The sequence below is a fragment of the Myxocyprinus asiaticus genome, chromosome 31 (genome assembly GCF_019703515.2).
Source record: "Myxocyprinus asiaticus isolate MX2 ecotype Aquarium Trade chromosome 31, UBuf_Myxa_2, whole genome shotgun sequence".
Classification (NCBI taxonomy): domain Eukaryota; kingdom Metazoa; phylum Chordata; class Actinopteri; order Cypriniformes; family Catostomidae; genus Myxocyprinus; species Myxocyprinus asiaticus.
This window is the reverse complement of record NC_059374.1, coordinates 42,483,167-42,504,865: the sequence shown is the minus strand read 5'-3', so window position 1 is coordinate 42,504,865 and position 21,699 is coordinate 42,483,167. Positions and strand designations below refer to the sequence as shown.

Below are 21,699 nucleotides of genomic sequence, written 5' to 3'. Positions count from 1 at the left end.
TTTTTTATTATTATTTTGAAATGTCTTCAAAAAATATACAGTAAACCTGCTTAACGTGCATTTTCAGAGGTCCTGACTAATAGATAGAGTGTATACATTTGTTAATTAAATGTATAGGATAGTCTACATGTCTTAAATCAAAAATGTAAACATGCCTAATGGTGTCTGTAAGTGTTAGAGTGTAGAAAACTGTATTCAGGATTGAGTCCCGTTCGCATCACATCGGGCGCGGCCCCGCTCTGCGTGCATGCGTGCGCGCGCACGCTGCCTCCCTTTTGCGCCAGAGGAGGGCACAGTTACCTCGCGCTTCAGATGGCGTCAGCGGTCTCCAGGCAACAGTCAGTCAGTGAGATGTGTCAATCACAGCGGAGCGCGGTGGCCCTCTCACGGATCCGGTGCACATTTCTCCGGTTAGAGTGAACGACATGTGAACACAGCGTGTGTGTGAGTGCTGAAGAACAGAACCGGACCCTCCGGTACCGACTGAACCGAACTCAATCACACGGCGGATCCGCGCGCGAACGCGAGTTATCTGAGGGAATTTTACGGCGCACAGTGAGGAGATTTCGTTTGACTTTTTTATGTTTTTTTTTTTTTTGTTTTTGCTTTTTATGTCAAGTTATTTAAATGTTCAGTACGTTTTCATTCATGAGTTCGGTTTTAAATTACAGTTGTTTTCCGACCAACAAACTGTGGAGAAAATTGTATTCACTTTGAACTCAAAAAACACGAGCACTTTCCCTCAGAAAAATGCTGAAATTTCACAATTCCGATCTGTGGATTGCTTGGCTGGTCTTCTGTGTGGATGGTAAGTTATTCTTTTATTTTCACTATTTCAAAAACCACAATTGCATGCACTTTTATTTAGTCTCCCCCCCTCCCTTTTGTTTACAAACGTATTGGGTAGCGTCCAGTCCAGCTGACGTCATAATGTGCGCACGTGACGTCACAACACCATACATTTACATGGACATGTAAGGTATTATACAGGGTTTGGGTGAACTTTGTCAAGATTTGGAGACGTCAGAGAAAGCTTAAACACTGTCATGTGACACATTGTACAGTTTTTGTGTCTTCAAGTGTCTGTCTGTGTTTGTGAACTTGTGTTGCTATATTTGTGAGGGCCACATTTTCCAAAAAGTCCTCACAAATATAGTTAAACCTTTTAAAACTGACTTGTTTTCACAGTCACACACACACACACACACACACACACACACACACACTACTCAGTGGGTTTGATTACTTGCATAGTTTTGGCCAGCAAAGCAGGTGTTGTGTTTGATCTGAACAACACAAAGCTTGATTCTGTAAAATTGTGAGTGTGTCATGAGTCATGGATAGGAAGTGGATACATGGGGCCGAGGACTCACGGACGGGCCAGACGGCGCAGGTCTGAGGGCCGTAATCCAGCCAGATTATGAAGAGCGCTGCCCCACGTGACTCTGTGACAGTCAGATGCACGTACACACACACACTGGCACACTTTCATTGTGCCATCCTCTGTGGAATTCGGGTGATACCTTTGTGCATATGTTTGCCCACACTAAGAGGACCCTGTCATATCCTGTTGTGTAATCCAGGATTGTGGTAGTGCCCGCCAACAGGCTGGTTTTCAATTCAGCACGGAATATGTCCAACTTCACAAACTGCTCATTGTCACTCTTACACTCTTCATAGGTGTTCATTAGATCATTGTAGCACTTTTGTTTAAACTAAGAACTCTTTTCTTAACAAGAACCATTTTTTGGCTGTACAGATCTTCTGAGAGTACAGTACTTTTGTATCAGGTCATCTTTTAAAGAGTGATGCCTTCCTGGGTTCTTTTGAACTTTAAACGTTTGCCAGTGACATCAGAACTAAAAAGGTTCTCCTATGGCAACAGTCTCTTGAACACTCTAGAACCTAGCAATTTCAGAACGTTCCCAGAACGTTAACAGGTGGTTCCCGTTCATTTATTTGTTTGTTTGAACCAATTCCTAACGTTCTAGCAACTTACATTTTCTGTTTTATTTTTATAACCATAAACTAACATTCCCAGAACATTGCAGGGAGGTTTTCATGTGACAACCATATAAAAACATTTACAGAATGTTCTCTAATGGTTGTTTATAGGTTTTATTTTTTGAACCATAAACTAACATTCCCAGAACGTTGCAGGGAGGTTTTCGTGTGACAACCATATAAGAACTTTTACAGAACATTGGTTATTTTAGGTTTAATTTTTAAACCATAAACGAATGTTCTCAAAACGTTGCAGGGAGGTTTTTGTGTGACAACCTAATAAAATTGTATACAGAACGTTCTCTAATGGTTATTTTTATGTTTCTATTTTTATAACCATAAACTAACATTCCCAAAACGTTGCAGGGAGGTTTTTGTTTGACAACCTAATGAAAACGTATGCAAAACGTTCTCTAATGGTTATTTATAGGTTTTTATTTTTATAACCATAAACTAACATTCCCAAAACGTTGCAGGGAGGTTTTTGTTTGACAACCTAATAAAAACGTATACAGAACGTTCCCAAATGTTGTTTTTTTTTTTTTTAGGTTTTTATTTTAATAACCATAAACTAACATTCCCAAAACGTTGCAGGGAGGTTTTCATGTGACAACCTAATAAAAACGTATACAAAACGTTCTCTAATGGTTATTTGTAGGTTTCTATTTTTATAACCATAAACTAAAATTCCCAAAACGTTGCAGGGAGGTTTTTGTGTGACAACCTAATAAAAACATTTACAGAACATTCTCTAATGGTTATTTTTAGGTTTTTATTTTTATAACCATAAACTAACATTCCCAGAACGATGTAGGGAGGTTTTCATGTGACAACCTTATAAAAACGTATACTGAATGTTCTCTAATGGTATTTTTTTTTTTTAGGTTTTAGGTTTTATTGTTTATTCACATTGTTCATTATCATGTAATTGACTATTTTTCATAAACATTGCAGAGAGGTTATTGTTAGACAACAATGGTTAACACAGCATTTAATTTATAAACGTAGACACAGAGTTTCAGTGTCCATCAACATACAGTATGTCTGTCTGGGCTGGGCGATATGGCTACAAAAATTATATCTTGATATTTTTCAGCTTATTGACATATTGATATACTCTCGATAATTATATATTTGCTCTTAAATAGAACTAAAAGTTTTTTTATTTTAAATAAAAAAAGCATAATTTCAACTGAACTAGATTCAGTATTTCATGCATGAAATAGAAATCCAAAAATAATAAAGGCATGTTTTACACAGTTTAACACAAGAACGATATTTAATAATTTGTATTAAGATGCACCAATACAACAGTACTTAATACAAATATTAAAAAATACTCACTTTTTGGAGCCCAACTAAATTTTATTATAATGCAATATAACACTGAATTATTATTAAAGGGATTGTTATGAGGATTGCATTTGTTTTGTACAAAAATCGTATTTTTACTTGGAGCTTTTATTTTAGCTGAACACTGAAAGTACATTTAATGTCGCTCATTACAAATCTGTTGAAACACCGTCATCTCCTCCTTTTCTGTGATAACGTGTCCCGTTTCTAGATTCGATGATGCTTTGTCTTTTACAACTGGTAATTAGAAACATTTTTAGTACATTTTTAATGGCCATTTTTTTCTGTGACGCACACCTAATAAAAACTTTAGGCGTTGAATTAGGCGTTGGCCTAATTCAACCTCCACATAACAGAGTGTTCTCTCTCTCTCTCTCTCTCTCTCTCTCTCTCTCTTTAAAACATGTTGTTAAGCCGATGGGATAACAGCCTTGGATATGTACGTCTACCCAGACATGTCTCATTAATACATGCATGTGTGTGATGGCATTTGCTGGTACATCCTTGTTAAGACCCCACAGAACAAATAAGCAATGTTGTCATCTCTAGAGCAGGATCCATTTACAGAGCACGTTCAATTGTTTTGTTCTTTTTTTAGGAGCAGATCTCTGAGTTTGAGCCACTTTAAATGCGGCTGTAAAGTGTCAAGGGAGCTGGAGCAATGGGTCAAGCTGAAATGAAACCCTGTGTTTCTGGCCTATGTGTGGTGTTATGGATCTCGTTGTAGGAAAGTAGGCCGTGTTTGGATTCTGTCTTCTAGAATGGAGTTCGCTGCTTTTCCTGCGTAGCTGTCACTGTCAGTTTGGAAAAACGTCCCCACACATGATCACCGGATGTTCGGTCATTAATTTTGCATCTTCTGCCATTAAGAAATGGCCAGGAAAGTATGAAGGGCCACCAAGAGGTACCTTGAGGGCACGCAAGGAAAAGTGTCCATGTTGGGCTGAACTTTAAAAAGAAAAGTAGATAGATAGATAGACAGTGAGAGACAGAGATAGTTATGTACTGCCACTGACCATGTCTTCAGCGATAGAAGAACCCATAGTCTGAATGAATGATTTGTTACAGTGTTTTAGAGGAATATTCCGGATTCAATACAAGTTATCCTCAATCGACAGCATTTGTGGCATAATGTTAATTACCACAAAAATAATTTCGACTCGTTCCTCCTTTTCTTTAAAAAAAGCAAAAATGGAGTTTACAGTGAGATACTTACAATGGAAGTCAATGGGGCCAATTTTTGGAGGGTTTAAAGGCAAAAATGTGACACTTATAATTTTTTAAAAGCACTTACATTAATTGTTCTGTTAAAACTTGTGTATTATTTGAGCTGTAAGGTTGTTTAAATCGTCATTTTTACGTTTGTTTAAAGGATTAGGGTTTACGGTGTTCAGACATCATGGCAGCAAAGATGTAAAATTAGATATAACTTCACACAGAAAAGGCTAGTAAGTGATTTTATCACACTAAAATCATGTTAACACACATATTGTTTACGTCTTGTGGCTATACTTTTGAAACAGTGAGTATTTTGACGTTTATGGATTGGCCCCATTGACTTCCATTGTAAGTGCCTCACTGTAACCTTTTAAAGCAAAGGAGGGACAAGTCAAAATAATTTTTTGTGGTAATCAACATTATGCCACAAATGCTGTCACTTAACTTGCATTCAGCCCGAAATATTCCTTTAAAAAAGGAAAGAGAGAGAGAAAGATAGAGGTTTCTTTGTGCTTGAGGGTTTGTAAACCACACCAGTGAACAGATCAATTCTGCCAATTAAAGTTAATCTGAAGCGGTAGTGCACTTTTCGACCCACCGCTGAATACAACTTCCCTTAAAAATCAAACCAAACTGAATTCACATAAAAATGGATTTCCTATTTAAATGTAGCATGTCATTTTATCTTGGATAAAACAGAATTACGTGGAACTTTTTCGCTTTTCTGTGTTCGAGTTTACTTCAGTTCAATCACATTGACTCTGCCCTGATCGTGTACACTTTAACATATTCTAAAGAAGTACGAGTGGTGCATGCAAAACTCACTGCTGTGATGCTAGGGTGTTCTGGGTGGTTGCCAGAGCATTGCAACCTAGTCTCATAGAATTAAATTGCTATATCTACATTAATGCAAAATTATTTTTACATGTCTTGTTGTGTGTATTGCAGCAGTTTCCTGGTGAAATGAACACTACAGGTGCTACAACAACAATTACTTTAATTCACTTTAATCACAAATCACAAGTAAAACAGCAGATTATCAGTTCATAAACACTTACGTTTCGCTCTGTTCTTCACACAGTGCTACAGTATCTTATGACACTGTATGACTTTTACTATAGCGCATGACTCATTTTAATATTTGCATTACATAACCAACTACATTTACAAGCTTGTTCAAGTGTGATCAAATTGTGCCGTATCTCAACTGATAGAGTGTTGCGCTTGTGATGTAAAGGAGCGGGATACGAGTCCTGAAGAGCACACGAGTCCACACGTGAACCCAAAGTGTCATATAAACACCACAAAATGACGTGCTTGTGTTTTTCATCTCACATTTGCTTTTTCTGACACTATCGGTTAGGTTTAGGTTTAGGGTAGGGAGGTCGGTTTTGTTGATTTAAAACTCGATAGAGAATTAACCATAAACACCTCACAGTGGACATTTGACCTCGGAACTGTCACGATACTTAATGAACCGTGTAATATCGTTTCGCAAGTTATTTTCTTGAGATCAAGCTGTGCTATGCAGTTGATAAGGTGGATCATTGTGCATGCTTTGGGGTTGCAATAGGCTGTAGATCGGCAAATGCTAGGATGTTCTGGGTGGTTGCGTAAAATAAAAGCCCACCTCTAAGTCTCTTTAAAATTCAGTTTCTTGGGTCACTCCTTCAGTGAGTCAATGAGGTTTTTTGCGTGCAATTTTTTATCTTCAACAGGCAAAAAAAAACAAACTTTAAAGCACATCTTCAAGTGTAGAAACATCTATTAATTAAGTATGAACTATTTAAAGATGCCATAATTTCATGAAATTAATCATGTGGTTTTGTCTGTAAAAAGGTCTTTTTCATTAGTCACTATTTTAGCATCTCGATCCATGTGATGCATTTAGCCTGTCCGCTTATGTGTTTTAAAGTGAGGATCAGGATGATGATGATCATGCCAATATGTGGTCCCCCAATTATTTCCTTTTTCCTGCTGAAAAGCGGAGCAGCTGGAATGTGCAGAGGACAGATGGAAGTCTCCACCTCGATTATCTTCAGCTAAAAATATCCGCTCAAAAATTAAACGACCATTGGGACTGCTAGAAAAGTGCATAGAGAGAGAGAGAGAGAGAGAGAGAGACAGGATAGGTCGACTGCCATCCTTTGGTTTAGGAACGAGCAATGAATAAATTATATTTTTGAGAGAGATGGAGAGTCGCCATCAAGAGATGTGAGGTCAGCAGGAGGCTGATGTTCAGATCTTACTAGAGTGCTGCTATAAAACACCTCTGGCTGGATCAGCGGTTCTCAACTGGTGGGTCATGACTCGTGACCCAGAAATGGGTCGCAGATCTGTTTGGATAGGGTCACGAAGAGCAGGGGAAAAAAACAATGATTAACCCCTAAATGCATGGCAATTTCACCAAACACACTTACATATTTAGTCTTTAGAGACCCGACATGTATATCTATCAAAAATGGATCTACAAATGTCCAAATAGTAGGGATGTGCGCTACGACTAATTTGACTGTCGTTTAAATGGAAGTTTTATAACTAGTCTAAAGAGAAACCAGCCTTCAGAAAACAGTTAAAAAATGTGTTTATGCGATTAAATATAGAACATGACACGCATTCACTGAATCAACATTAGTGAATATTTAATAGACATATTTATTGAAAACAATTGAATGAATAGTGCAGGATCAATGGAACAACCATTAAAAGCCTGTTCTAAATGGAAATCACCAAGTAAAAGTTACTTAACATATTAAAACAGTCAGGACATTGTTGAAAATAATTAACAGGTAAGCCAAATCTATGAGAGAGAAAAAAATGCGCTGAAAAGTTGCGCATATATCAGGACGTGCAGTCGTGCATTAACCATTGATCTAATATGACAGCTGTTCGGTAAAGAACGTTAATCAATAACAGTTAAGTAGCTATAGGATAGAAAAAATAGGCCTGTGATGTAGCCTACAATAAACCTAATGTATTCTAAACATGACGTGCACACAGAATAAAAGATAGTTTAACCCGTTCAGCAGTCTGCACCTTGTTGAAAACTGCCTTCTTAATCAGCAGATTAAAAAAATGGCATACCTAGTCTAAAACGGTTATTTTCTAGGCTACTTACTCAAAAGCATAATTTTTTGATGAGTAAAATTAACACGTCGACATGGTCCAAATCAAGACGGGACTTGACTCACCTGAGGCGTCTATCCTGCGCTTGAAAAAGCCTGCACAGCGGAAAAATAACATCCAAGCATGCACAGATGTAAAGAAGACTCAAATGTGAAAACATCCATAGGGACTTTCAAACATTTGGAAAGCCGATTCCCGCACCACCGAAGTGATTTCATAACTACTTTGCTGAGTTTGCGTGTCTAGCGAGAGGACATTTTCCTGCATGCACCGCGAGTGAGAGAGGGAAGATGCACGTGCAGCCTGAGGTGAAATTAAACTCTATATCTGCTCCAGATATCCTCTTTTTTAAATAATATTTGTATAATTAAAAGTGCAGCCTCTGTGTAAAAATTATGATCATTTTAATGGGGGGAAATATTAACCGACTGGTAATTCCAGTGTCGACTAGCAGCATCAGAACCGTGACAATAGTCACATCATACTGTTCATGTGTTACACTTGCTATAGTTTACTTCCATGTTGCTGCTTCATCAAATATCAATGTCAGATGTAAATCAAGTCAATCACTAAAACAACAGCGCCACCTTGAGTAAGAAATACGTGTATAATATGTATGTGTACACGCATATGGAATACTGATAATTCACCATTGTTGCACAGAAACAACCTGATATAGTACACTGTAAAAAAAAAGAAAAAAAAGTTGTTCAGTCAACTTAAAAAGTTTTTTTACCCCGCTGCCTTAATATTTTGAGTTAACAATAATATTCATGTTGAAGGACATACCATTAGGGCTGTCAAATTAAAATTTGAATATTCGTCGAATTCAAGAAACAAAATGCACATTCGAATGCTAAAAGTGTGCCAAGCACTGACGATGACTTCAGATCGATCGCATTCTTATGCTAAAAAAGGCTAGACACCACACAACAAATACAGTTTAACAGAAAGCAGGTGTCTCAGTATGCTTTTAAGGTTCTTTTTAATTAGACATATCATCTAAAAAACAGCGCTCCTGCACGAGACACCGAATAAACAAAAACAAAGGGAAACAAAGACGTTTGTCTAGCGCAGTTTACATAGAAAAACAAATGGATGGTTGGAAAAGCGCTCGGTGTGAACAGCCCCTTACAGTTGGTGGAGGTCTTTGGCCATTGTGTCTTACTCTCTTATAAGCGTTTCTCAGATTAAGCAATGAGTGGTTTAAATGCTTCATCAGAAAAGATGTTCAACTTGGAAATGTGTGTCTTGAGATTCTCGCATTCAGTTCCAGTCTGTTGTGTTTCGTCTGATTGAACAGCCCCTGACCTGTGCTCATAGTCTGAGCCACTTCACCACCGAGTTCAGCCGGATACCACTGCTATCGGGGAATATTGCAACTCTACATACAACTGTAATGAATAAAAAACAAAGTGGTATTTCGCTGTTATTATGTAGCTTGAGTCTGGAGTAGTAGGAATCAGTGCAAGTGTAACACCATGTGACCTGTCTATTGAAGTGTTTCCTCCCCTCATTTTACTTTTCACTTAATATTTGAGAATATGGACCGACTAAAACGCTTTATTTATTTATTTTATGCACATTAGTTGAAAATGAAATGCTCTTCTTTTAACAGCCAGGATAATATAACGGTACTGAATGCTTTATGTATTTATTGCGCCCTCTTGTGGACTAAGGAAACAACGTCAATTTAAAAATCAACTGACTTTAAAATTGGAATATTATTCGAATTTTGAACATATTTAAGGTACAAATTCGAATTCAGTTTTTCTGCCCAATTGACAACCCAGCATACCATTAGAGTGGAACTAAATAATCCATTGACAAAACTGTTTATTTTAAGTTATGTGGACGATTTGTTCAAATAACTTGAATATTCTGGCAGCTGGGGTTAATGCAGGATGCATTGCAGCACCCACAGTTTTGATGTTTTATGTTCTAATTAATTAACTCTAAATGTTACATTTAAATTAGTTCACTTTGCCAATGGTTTCTATGAATAGTTAGGTATCTAACAAGCATCTTGAAGTATAATAGAGTGCAACAGTGCCTTCCCACTTTTCAGCCTATTTTTACCATTCATTTTTTCCATAGGGATTTCATAAAATCCTTCATAAAAGAGTTTGAAGCCATAAACCAAACCAATCAGCTCCGCGGTGAATCACAAAATTACAAATTTTGATTTGAAGCAAAAAAATATGTGAAAATCAGACAAAAAGTGAAAGGTACAAGACTGTGTACTTATTGTCTTTAGCATGCATTGCAAATAACGTAATTAAAAAAAAAAAAGATTTGAAGTTGTTTATAAGTTTAGAAACATATTTAAATTTTATTGCAAAATATTAAGATATATACAAATATATAAGTCGTTTTAGAAAGTAGAGAGGCCGACTAGATTGTGCCATTCGCAGTGTGTCATGGAAGTGGCCGCTCTCTGATTTTTACTTCCCGAACCGGACTATTGCGCTCTATTTAAACTGACTTTGTAAAATGCAGACTTTGGTGTCTTGGCAAACCTGAGCACAGTTTGAGACATTGAGATATCTTATGAAATTTGTGAGATTTAAGCAAATGTCTACATTCACCCTCCACTTAATCTCATCAGTTGAGATTTTAAAGAGATCTCATTTGTGATGTTTCTTTCCTAAGTGTCGTTAGAAAAGCAAAATAAATAGGCTTAGTTTACTTATTAAAACTTTATTTTAATAAGCCGTTTCATAAAGTGCATAAAGTGTCCTCTTTAGGTGAACAGGTGTGTCATGTCATATCTGTTACTATATTGCATATTTTAGCATAACTTCATAGCTGTTTTTAGCTAAATCTGCATCCAGGACCGGAAATAATTGTTTTATTATACATCAATAAATGATTGCATCTCATAGAGATGAGTTTCACAATGCATTAGCTCTCTCTAAAGTACAGATTAACTCGAATTGAACTCTCTTTAGAGTAGAGTTTCACTCACAAATAGCTCTCACTGGAGAAGATCTCCTCTCTAAAACACTATTGAAACGTGTTTTGAAGTAGAATGTTCTTTCAGGAACGGGGAAGATCAGAGATCTCGCTGTGCTGTTCAAAGCAGGAGATATTCTGTCTAGAGGAAGAAACGACTTGTATTCGCTTTCTTCTCTCTTTCTTTGTTCTTTTGTAGCTCTTAAGGTCTTAAGGGCTGGTCCTTCAGGTGTACAGCACACAAAGCCTGCACTTAAATGTCATGAGTTAAGTTGGAGTCTAAGTTCAGTCTGTCTTGGAGAAAGCGCTCTTATGAAGCATTTCTGGGTTTGTCCTTTTTTGCTGATGTGTTTGTATGTTAATCGTTTGTACACAGGATAGATTGGACACAGGGAAGCAGGGTTTGTTCTCAAGGACAAACGTTTAAGATGTTGTTAAGTCTTTGCATGACATCTGTTCGTAACATCACTCAGCTTATGAAATTCAAACAAAATGTTACATTGCTGTAATTTTCGAGGATTAAGCGCGTTTGACGATGGAGCTTAATTTAAATTCGAAACATTGACAGAAGAAGAAAAAAGTCTGAAGAAGAAGTGACTATATTTAGGTCCTTCTATTCCGTTATTCTACAAAATATTCTGTAAAATTACTGATACTTTGCTCAGATGAAAAATACATACAGTGTACTCGGATATTGTTTGGAGAGGATGTGTCATGAGTGCTACAGTGATTGTGGGTGTGATTGCAGTGCTGATATAAATCAATAGGTCAGAGTTGTGTGTGTGTGTGTGTGTGTGTGTGTGTGTGTGTGTGTGTGTGTTTGTGCTGGCTTTAGTAATAGTGTGTGTGCTGTAATACTAGTAGTCCAGTAATTCAAAAGAAACAAGGTACACTGCCTCTCTCTCTCTCTATCTTTGATTTTCTCATTTTATCTTTCACACCTATCATTAAGCTACACACCAATGTTTAATAGGTTAGGGTTAGGGGTTTATTCAAATAACTAATCTTAAGTTTGAACAATGGTAATAGTGATACTTGCCTTAGCAAACACCGATAAATATACATTATATACTAGGGAGCAGGGCTGCACAATTAATCGAAAAACAAATCGCGATTATATTTATGGCTGCCACGATTATGTAATCGTGAAAACTGACGATTACAGCGTTCAATTTAAGTCTGCTCCTGTTGCATCAGTGGTTTCTATTTACAACGTGTTTTTGCAGCGGTTGAGTACTCTAACCAATAACTAACATGTCTGTTGAGTAATGAAATGGCAATGGCCAATCAGAGCCACTTAAATGAGTCCTCTGTCCTATCAGTAATGACAACTGATCCTAATGCGTAAGTTTTAAACCGTCTGAATGCCCAGATGCTTGCTTTATGTTCCACCTCTGTTCGCAGTGGCACATGAAAATGAATACTGAAGAAACACCACCTGACACTTGAAAAGAAGCTGTAGAACAAGAGCGAAAAGCACTTTGGAATTATTTTGGACTCATTGCATATTGCACCGCTCGCTTTGAACGTAGATGTTAAATACACTGCAAATGAGCAACACGACAAAACTAAAACACTCCCATTCTAATATCAAGGCATAGACGCGGTGTAAATAATTGATTTATTATGCTGATTAGACAGCTTTATTTTTTAATGAGAGCATTCGTGAGAGTGCAGAACTTTGCGCGGAGCGTCATTGAGCTTGCATCGTAATGCAGGTCTGAAACCTGCAGTGAGTGACAGCAGTCATTGTAATGGGAGAGTTTGTCACGTTGCTCGATTAATGTGTACAATTGATTAAAAATGTCATGTTAATAAGTAGGCCAATGTGAATTTGATTTGTACAAAACAGCAATGAAGTAATTCAACTTAACTGTTCCAAGTGTGTTTTGGAGGTGTAGCCAACATAAAGAATATGGCATGAATAGCATATTTCAGGAATCACCGTCAATGTTATCACGTCTGCTCTAATAAGACCCATTTGCCACGCAGCTGGTACTAGTAGATTTAACATTTTCATGAATTGCACAAACTCCGATAGCAAATGATTGTTTTTAATTTCTAAAGTGCACCACTGAGGCCAAAAATGATCTAATGATGATCTTACATGAACAAGATCACCATTGAAGATCTAATGGGATGAATGTTCCCCTGTTTCGTCACCAAAGGGCTTATTGAACGCAGTAACTTGGTCAATTTAAATTGGCTGTTAATATGTTTGAATATTGAATATGCCATATTGTTTACTGTACGTGGACTAATAATTTAAGCAGTAATTTAGCAATAATTAAATGTATTCTATACCATAGATATCTATTTAAAATAATTTTTATTTGGCCTAACATTAACAAACATTATTACAATATTTAATGCTTAAAAGAAACTGGAGCACATCTCATATCCACCATTGAAATCTGCTACTCTGAAGAACCACATGGTTGCTTACTTTGTGACGTCACGGTATTTTAATATTTTAATCGACATAAATAATGGCGATTACAATATCAAGGGCAATAATCGACAATTATGATTTTTGCTATAACCATGCAGCCCTACTAGGGAGGTACTAAAATGATTTAATTTGGCCGATACGATACCAATTTTAACAATAAAACTAAAGGACGATACTTTTGCCTCGCTGTATTTTGTCATCAGATCATAGTTTTGCTTAGGAATTAAGCTTTGAAAACTGTACAAAGAGGATCAAAAGCTTTTTTATTGTTCTACCAATAAATTATTTCCTTAATTATGATTAGAGCCCGACCGATATGGGATTTTTGAGGCCGATACCGATTTTAGAGGGGGAAAATTCACGATTACCGATATGGTGGCTGATATAGTTAATTTTTGAGCTGGAATGAAAACAGACCTTTTCTATGTGGATTGTGCACCGATTTTGCACCGATATGACTATGCAAACGTACTCAGAAGGCTGCTTTCTTAAATATTTTTATCAAAGAATATTTGACTTTATTATTATACATTGTCAACAAATTCTAGAAATGAACACTTGAGAAAATAAAGAATAAATAAAAATGAAATAAATAGCTAAATAAATATCAGTACTGTTTAGTATCAGTCAAATGCTGACTATATTAATACTGTCAAGTCAAGATAAACGGCAGCAGCGGTGTTACACTGTATTCTGCTGTACAAGTTCAGGGGAAACTTTCAACGGTGGAAAAACAGACTTTTAAATATTACGTTTTATAAATGACACGACTGGAATTGTTCGGTTGAAGGGGGTACCAAACTGTGAATCCTAAGGGGGATGAAACGAGGGATGAAAGTAGCTACATGGATAGCTAGTTAGCTATAAGCTCATTGTCATGGAGAGTAAAAAAATTGACTTTATTTACTTTCCAGCATTGCGTCTCACCAACTAGGTAACAATGTAGCGTGAAATCAACACTCAACAGACACAATCCACCACCGCACCGTTGTCTGCTGAGTTGCAAAAAGATGCTCTGATGTTTACCTTTCAATCTGCTGCGTTACTGACTGCACTGACAAACTATAGCTGGCTAACAGCAAACAGATGTGATAAACGTGAGTGACATGGTGTTATATTAGTTATATTGAAAAGGGAAAATTATGGGGTCATTGTTTAATAACTTTCCAGTATGTATTTCACAAACTAGTAAGCAACTTGCCGAGAAGACACCGCTTAACTCCGCACTGCTTAACAACGTACACCCGTCACCAGAACCACCATCACCAGAACCACCGTCATCAGAACCACCGTCAGCTCAGCTCTGTAAACAATGGAGTCGGAGCACGCTCTGCTGGACAAACTACGTAATGACACCAACTCTGAATCACCCCGAGCATTATTTTCTGTATTATATGTTCTGAAAAAAAAGTTTTCATATCTGTGCATATCGGTAAACATATATGCCGATACCGATATATCTGTGAATGGCTAATATCGGCCGATAATATCGGCTGACCGATAAATCAGTTGGGCACTAATTATGATAGAACATTACAAATTACTTATCAAATAACTAATCGACTCAGTACAGTTGCTTTGTAATTTTTTGTTGTTGTTTTTACTTGTGTATTTTATGTTAATTGTTACAACGTTTTATGCTGTCATTTTGGACAGGTCTCTCTCGGAAAAGAGATCTGTAATCTCAAGAGGCTAACCTGGTAAAATAAATGTAAAATAAATAAAAGAAAAATAAAACAAACAATGTCTATAAAAAAAAAAAAACTATCAATTTAGTGATTCTGTTTTTGCGCTTGTAAACAATAGAACTCCCATTTGACATGTTATGATTTAACTTTACAAATTCATATAATGCATGTTCGACATGCTTTACATTTTCAGAATGGCAAAAAAAACAAAAACAATCCTGGATGAAGTTTATTGTGCAACCAAAATACCAATAATAATCAGGAAAAAGTACGATTTGGTGCATACCTAAAAACAAGCCCGAAACACTCCAGGGACTCTCCAGGGAAAAGAAAAAAAATCCATCTGCAACTATTGGTGTTGATTTTTGCCGATAATCGATTGTTCAGAAATCAACTATCGGCACCAATTAATTGGAAAAACCAATATATCAATTGTCTGATAAATATTGGTGATACATTAATGCATCCTTTATATGGACACACAAATTAATAATTATATTTATAATGCAGTCACTGGGTAGTCATCATGGTAGTGACATCCCTGACTGCCTGGTCATTCTGCGGTGAGTTAAGGGTTTTGTTTATTTAACCTTTATTCATCCTGGGAAAGTGTGCACAGAAGATGTTCTGCAGTGTAGAGTTTGTTCTCACAGTGTGTTTAATTCCAGATCATACTGGTGGTGATACAGAGAAAGGTCGTGATTAGATTCAACAATCCTCTAGTGATGATGCTGCATTCACGTCCTCATGGGAAGTTGTAGACCTCCTCCTACTTAAGCGTTCTGAAATCGTAATTACGACATGAAGCGCATTCAAGTAATTATGGCGGCCAATTTGAAGTTTACTTATCTCTTCGTCACTTTCTGACAAAAACAGGAAAGCTTTTTAGCAGGTGTACAACAAAACAAAGAGTAAAGGAGGTGCGTTATGTGTGAATTTGACTATTGTAGAGCGCAAAAACGTATTTGAAAATCAGACAAAAGACAAAGATACAAGACTGTGTACTTAACGTCTTTAATGAGGGAACAAACTACAATCCCATGAAGCATTGCAAATGATGTTATAAAATAAAAAATAATGACAAATTATAAAACTATTGATTTAAAGTTGTTTATTATAAATATAGAAAAAAAGTGAAACAAGTTTTCAGATATATGGAAATATTTAATCTTTTTCTTCAGGGCTTCAGCTAATAAACGTATTTTTAAAAATGAAGTTGAAATGATGGCTTTAACCAAAGCATATACCATCAATTGACAGCTTTTACAGTTCACGGTAGGTCTGTCTTTAAAGATTTATAAATGATCCTCAAAAATCTATTCCACTATGAAATAAATGGAAAGGGATTTTTACGTCCGTTCATCGGAAATGTCATTTCGTCCCACTAGCCTGGCACTAAATGATTAGTATTTTCTTCATCAGCAGTACTCAAAATGTGTACAAACTTAATTTTATAGTCAACATGCACAAAAGAACATTTACTAATTAGCTTCCTCCATGATTCTCTGACAAGCAATGTAGAAAATCATCTCATTGGCAGTACCAATTAAAACATTGTGGTGACATTATATGTGTTAATCTCGTAAATGCACACATGACTTGGGAGCAGAAGGCATCATTTCCCAACTTCCCAAACCAGTTATCAAGAGACCAACTTGCTGGTTACCAGCATGAATCAGTTTCTTCACTTGTGCTCTAAAAACATGCAGCCCATAATGTCAGCAAACAGCAAACATACGGCAGCTTTTGTGCAAAGAGTCATTTCCTGCCCCTCTTCTCTTCCTTTAGAATTTATACCTTCTCTCTCTCTATCATGAGTAATCAATATCTGGCCACAGAGAGCACTTGCTGTGGGCAGTTAACATGAAAACTGTGTTACAGCCTAATCAATAGCTGTTACTGATTTAATTTAAATAGCTCATTAGCTCAGGTGGATGTGCGTGTGCTCTTTGTTTTGTTATGGTTCTAGACAAGAATGTTCATTTGGTCTGTAGTCATGTTTATTTTAAGGAAAGTGTAATTGCTCAGATGTTTATTAAATGAGTCTCAAAAGATATAGTAAAATAGAAACAAATGAGACAGTTGATGTCTTACAGTAACCCTGCTACAAATACCAGCTTAACCAGCATGCAATTCCCATGCTGTCTAGCCTGGTTTATGGTGGTTAGTGCTGGTTTGGTGCAGGTCTAGTTGGTGCACCAACATAGCCATGCCTTTTACCAGCAAAACCTAGTTGGTGAAGCTGGTTGACCTGCATGGTCTTTCTTATGAAGTTGGTTAAACTAGTTTAAAAGCCTGGTAAGGTCACCTGCACATCAGCATCCCTTACTGGGGGACCAGCATCCAAAACACAACATAAGCTGGTGACCAGTAATTCTGGTCTTTTCAGCAGGGAAGAGCACTATTAAATGAATATGTATAACACAGCTCCAACCTGGTCTCATAGAAGGACTTCAGAACATCTCTAAACATCGCATACCACTCCTTAACTGAATTACCACACCATTAATGTAGAGACATTCCTCACTGATCTGTTCCCACCATATGGAAATCTTGAACAGAAGATCATCTGTCCTGTTAGATCTGTTGTTCTCTCTTCAATCTGACACAGGAAGTTGAGGACGCGGCTGGCTCCTTTCTTACTGAAGATGTTCTGAGATCGCAGCTGAGCCTTTCTGTCTGCTTGCTGCAATATTTAATATTAATATCACCAGCAGTAGGCTTGTAATCGATGCCTTTTTCACGCATCGATAATAGTAAGATTTCCCAGATTATTATCAATATATATCAGGATTTTTTGTTGATATAAATAGTGCTCGCACAATAGTCTTTATCTCTTCAGACATATTTCTCAACACAACTTTGGTAAACTGTGAGCGGCAGGGTTAATTAAAGAGGGTTGCACACCGGACGCGTCTGGCAGACGACATGGCACGTTCTAAAATTAGAAACAATTATTTATCTTCTACAAAGATACGCACACACCGCCAATGCTCATCGCCGACATTCTGAAGTGCCACGGAGCTCAACTCGCATAGTTTTTCATTAAATCTGTCCCAAATCAGTATCAAAGGACAAAGATTATTTACTCTAGTCATCAGTGGATGATATATTGTGTATATGTATCTTTCATAGAGCCCACACAATGTATTTTCAGTATGTAGGGTTGCTCCAAAATCAAAATGTTTAATCAAATTGATACATACAGTTTTAATCAAATAAAAATATAATAATAATTATTATTTATTTATTTTTTTACAAACAATTGCAATTTTATTTTTGGTAAAATAAAATGCTGCACAATAGAGCTTCACAGTATTAATGAAAACATGAATGAAAAAAAATCTTATTACCTGTGGCACAAGGCTGCTTGCATTTGTGATATTGCTTACAGATAATAATAATAATAATAATAATAATAAAACATTTAATACTACATAATTGTTATTATGAGTATTATTGCTACTTTATGAATATACATTTTTTATAGATATTTTTCTGTCTTCAGTTTCACTCATCCAGTTGAACAGAGCTTTCATTTAAGAGGGACTTTTATTTTGACAGACCTTTGAGTTCTTCCTGTTTTTGATGGGTTAGTTATATCAATCTTCCCATTAATGCTGGGATAATCCCATCACGACTCTCGAGCTGAAATCTCTGAGCTGCACTGGAGGAGTTCATTTAAGTGTTAACAGCTGTTTATAATCGAAACACACTGCATGAAAATTAAGCACCAGTAGTGTGTGTTGCGTTTGTGTGAGTTTGTGTGCGTGTGTGAGAGAGAGTGTGTGTGCGCGTGTGTGTGTGTGCGCGTGTGTGTGTGTGCACGCATGTGTGCATGCGTGTGTGCACGTGTGTGCGTGCGTGTGTGTGCATGCGTGTGCGTGTGTGTGTGAGCATGCATGCGCCCGTGTGAGTGTGTGTGTGTGTGTGTGTGCATGCGTGTGTGCAGGTGTGAGTATGTGTGTGTGTGTGTGTCTGTGCGCATGCATGCGCCCGTGTGAGTGTGTGTGCATGCGTGTGTGCATGCGTGTGTGCATGCGTGTGTGCATGCGTGTGTGCAGGTGTGTGTGTGAGTGTGTGAGTATGTGTGTGTGTGTGTGTGTCTGTGCGCATGCATGCGCCCGTGTGTGTGAATGTGTGTGTGTGAGCATGCATGCGCGTGTGTGTGTGCAGGCGTGTGTGTGTGTGTGCAGGCGTGTGTGTGTGTGTGCATGCGCGTGCCCGTGTGTGTGTGTGAAGCAGATGACGGAGCAGAGCGGCATGTGCATGTGACTGTATAATATATAATTAAATTACATCCTTCTGATGTTTAATAATCACACTTTTGCCATATCCAGAGGTTTTATATTTTATTTACAAATTGTCATTGATTTCATCTCAAAACTGTCACATCTCATATCATTTTGCTAATGACAGCATACTGTAATATGGTACCGAAATTAGCAACAAGATGATATCGTACCGTTTTAGTTTTTTTGGTGTTGCGATACTTCGTTGGTACCGGTAAAGCACGCAACCCTACAAGTATGTTGTTTTGTGATATGACAGCTTGAATGAAAGACCTATTCAATGCTACAGACAGAGAAACTGCATAATAAACATCGCTGTTTCTAATCGTTCAGTTTGCACTGTTACACCAGTTTCATGCACTGAACTGCAAACTCATCAGCATCACTTTGTTCATTCTTGAAGAAGTATTGCCAGGAGACTGCATCTCCTGTGCCGCTTCAGCTCGTCCTGCGCGTATGCGTGTGAGATACGTTATATCGCCCTCTTGTGGTCTCCCAACGCTATTACGCCAGACTGTTAAACAGAGGCCAACTGAGTGAACTGGAAAGCATGCGAATTGGTCTTCTAATTTAAATGAACTAATTTAAAAATATCAATGGCTTAAAATATATAGATAAAATAACGTGCCGAAGATTAATCGATATATAGATATTTTATGACATCCCTAAAAATCAGGATTGATATCACTTTGAGCCACAGGCTGGTCAGAACATTCCTTGAAAGGGAGAAGATTTAAAATATTCTATATTAGAGAATGTCATATATTCTAATCTACACTTTTGTAGCATTTTATTTTCTCCCCCTGAAGGCCACTTATAATGTTAGTCCAAATTTCTTACTTCAAAAACTTTTTGTTAGTGATGCACTGAAACAATATTTGTGTGCCGATACTGATATCCAGTTATTTAGCACATCTGCCGATACAGATACCGATAGTTCTGCATTTTTGGTGGATTCATTGTATTATACATAAATAATATTATTTTAGAAATATATTTAACCCATTTTAAATATTCCTTTATATCAGAGACTATTTAGCAAAGATGGGCCACTTCTATTAAAATGAATGGGAGAAATTGGAACGTCCAACAGTCAACGGATGTAAAAAGGAAGTCCCGCTGTAGAGCCGAGGAGGGCGGGGCCGGGCTGGAATGAGACACACCCGGTCCCCAATCAGCCTGATGGGGCGCGCGAGGGATAAAGGCAGCCGGGGATGACAGTTCGAGAGAGAGAGTATTTCAGACAGCTGTACTGTGTGTTTATAGTTGTGTGTTTTGTTTAAATTGTTTATTAAATTATTATTTAAGTTGTCAAGCCGGTTCTCGCCTCCTCCTTTCCACTGAACCCCCTTACACCCGCATTACAGGTTAAAGAGCCAATCACCTTTTAGATACAGACATTGCCTGTCAATCAACTCGAGAACACGCATGCACGTTAGCTATATAAACAGGGAAAATTTAGTTTTTTAGCCTAATCTGAGATGAAGAAGCACAATTTATGATTCCAGTGTTGTCATATTTTATTGCTGATTTGAAATATGTTTTTTGATCGTAATCTTGACCGACTGGTTTGGAGATTTTGGTGTTTCCCATTCAAGCATGACTGGAAATAGCTTCCCGGGAGCATTCCAAAGATGGTGGACTTGCTAGACAGACTTTGTTTATATGTACGTCTGTTTGTGTTTTTGTGACAGCTGAACAAGGAGGAAATACGGACATTATTTTTTAATTCGTTGAGCAGAAAAACAAAAACGTGTTATAGAAAGTAACTTAAAACTAAAGTAATTAGTAATGTGATTACTTTTTTATGGTGTTTTTCCACCCCTTTTTGATTGACAGGATATAATCAAAGGCTGTTTTTAAACAATTGGCCGATATTCGGATAAATCGGCATGATTATATCGGAGATTTATTTTATTGCCATTATTTTATTGGCATGAATATTGGCCAATACATCGGTGCATCACTACCTTTTGTTGTAGTAAAGTGTACGTAGATTTAAGTTGTGAATATTAGCGTAACACTTCATGTGCTATCGGAGTTATTGTAAATATGAGTTTTCCTACTCAGACGTTGCATATGAACGCCCCCTCCTGTCATAATTACGACTGGGAAAAGAGATAATTTTGATACCAGAGTTTCCGAGTTATAAACATTCAAAATGAGTAAGAGGAGAATACAGTTTCAATAGTTTTATTCATTTTTCTAAATGCATATTATCAGTTGCCGTTTCAGTCATATACATTTACATATATCAGGAACTGCTTGACGCTTATTGTACATTTTTACACAGAGAAAATAGCATGTATTTGACCAAAATTCAGTCTTCGTCAGCTGCTTGGCTAGCATTACGGTGTCAAAATGAGAGTTCCCCAAGAAATATGCATGAATGAACCTGCTGTTCTCCATGTTTCCAACAACAAAACGCTTTAACGCAATGTGCTCATAATTACGACTTCAGAAGTGGGAAGTAGGATAATTCCGACAGCACATGAAGGCAGCATAGTCACATAGTAATTTATTAAATAAAGAGCAAGAAATATGCTGTTTTCCTTGACACCTTTAAAACTGAATAAAGCTATTTCATGTGGGTTAAAGTGTGAGACATGTT

The 21,699-nt window shown here is 37.1% G+C and overlaps 1 protein-coding gene across 1 annotated transcript in view; it reads left to right on the top strand.

Moving 5' to 3' along the window:
* The first annotated feature begins 327 nt into the window (after positions 1-327).
* The window catches only part of igsf11 (immunoglobulin superfamily member 11), a 152,687-nt gene continuing 131,315 nt past the window's right edge, over positions 328-21,699 (top strand). The window contains exon 1 of the mRNA XM_051666268.1: positions 328-808. Coding sequence (XP_051522228.1) covers positions 751-808 — 58 coding nt within the window. The 5' untranslated portion in view covers positions 328-750. The remainder of the gene's footprint in view (positions 809-21,699) is intronic.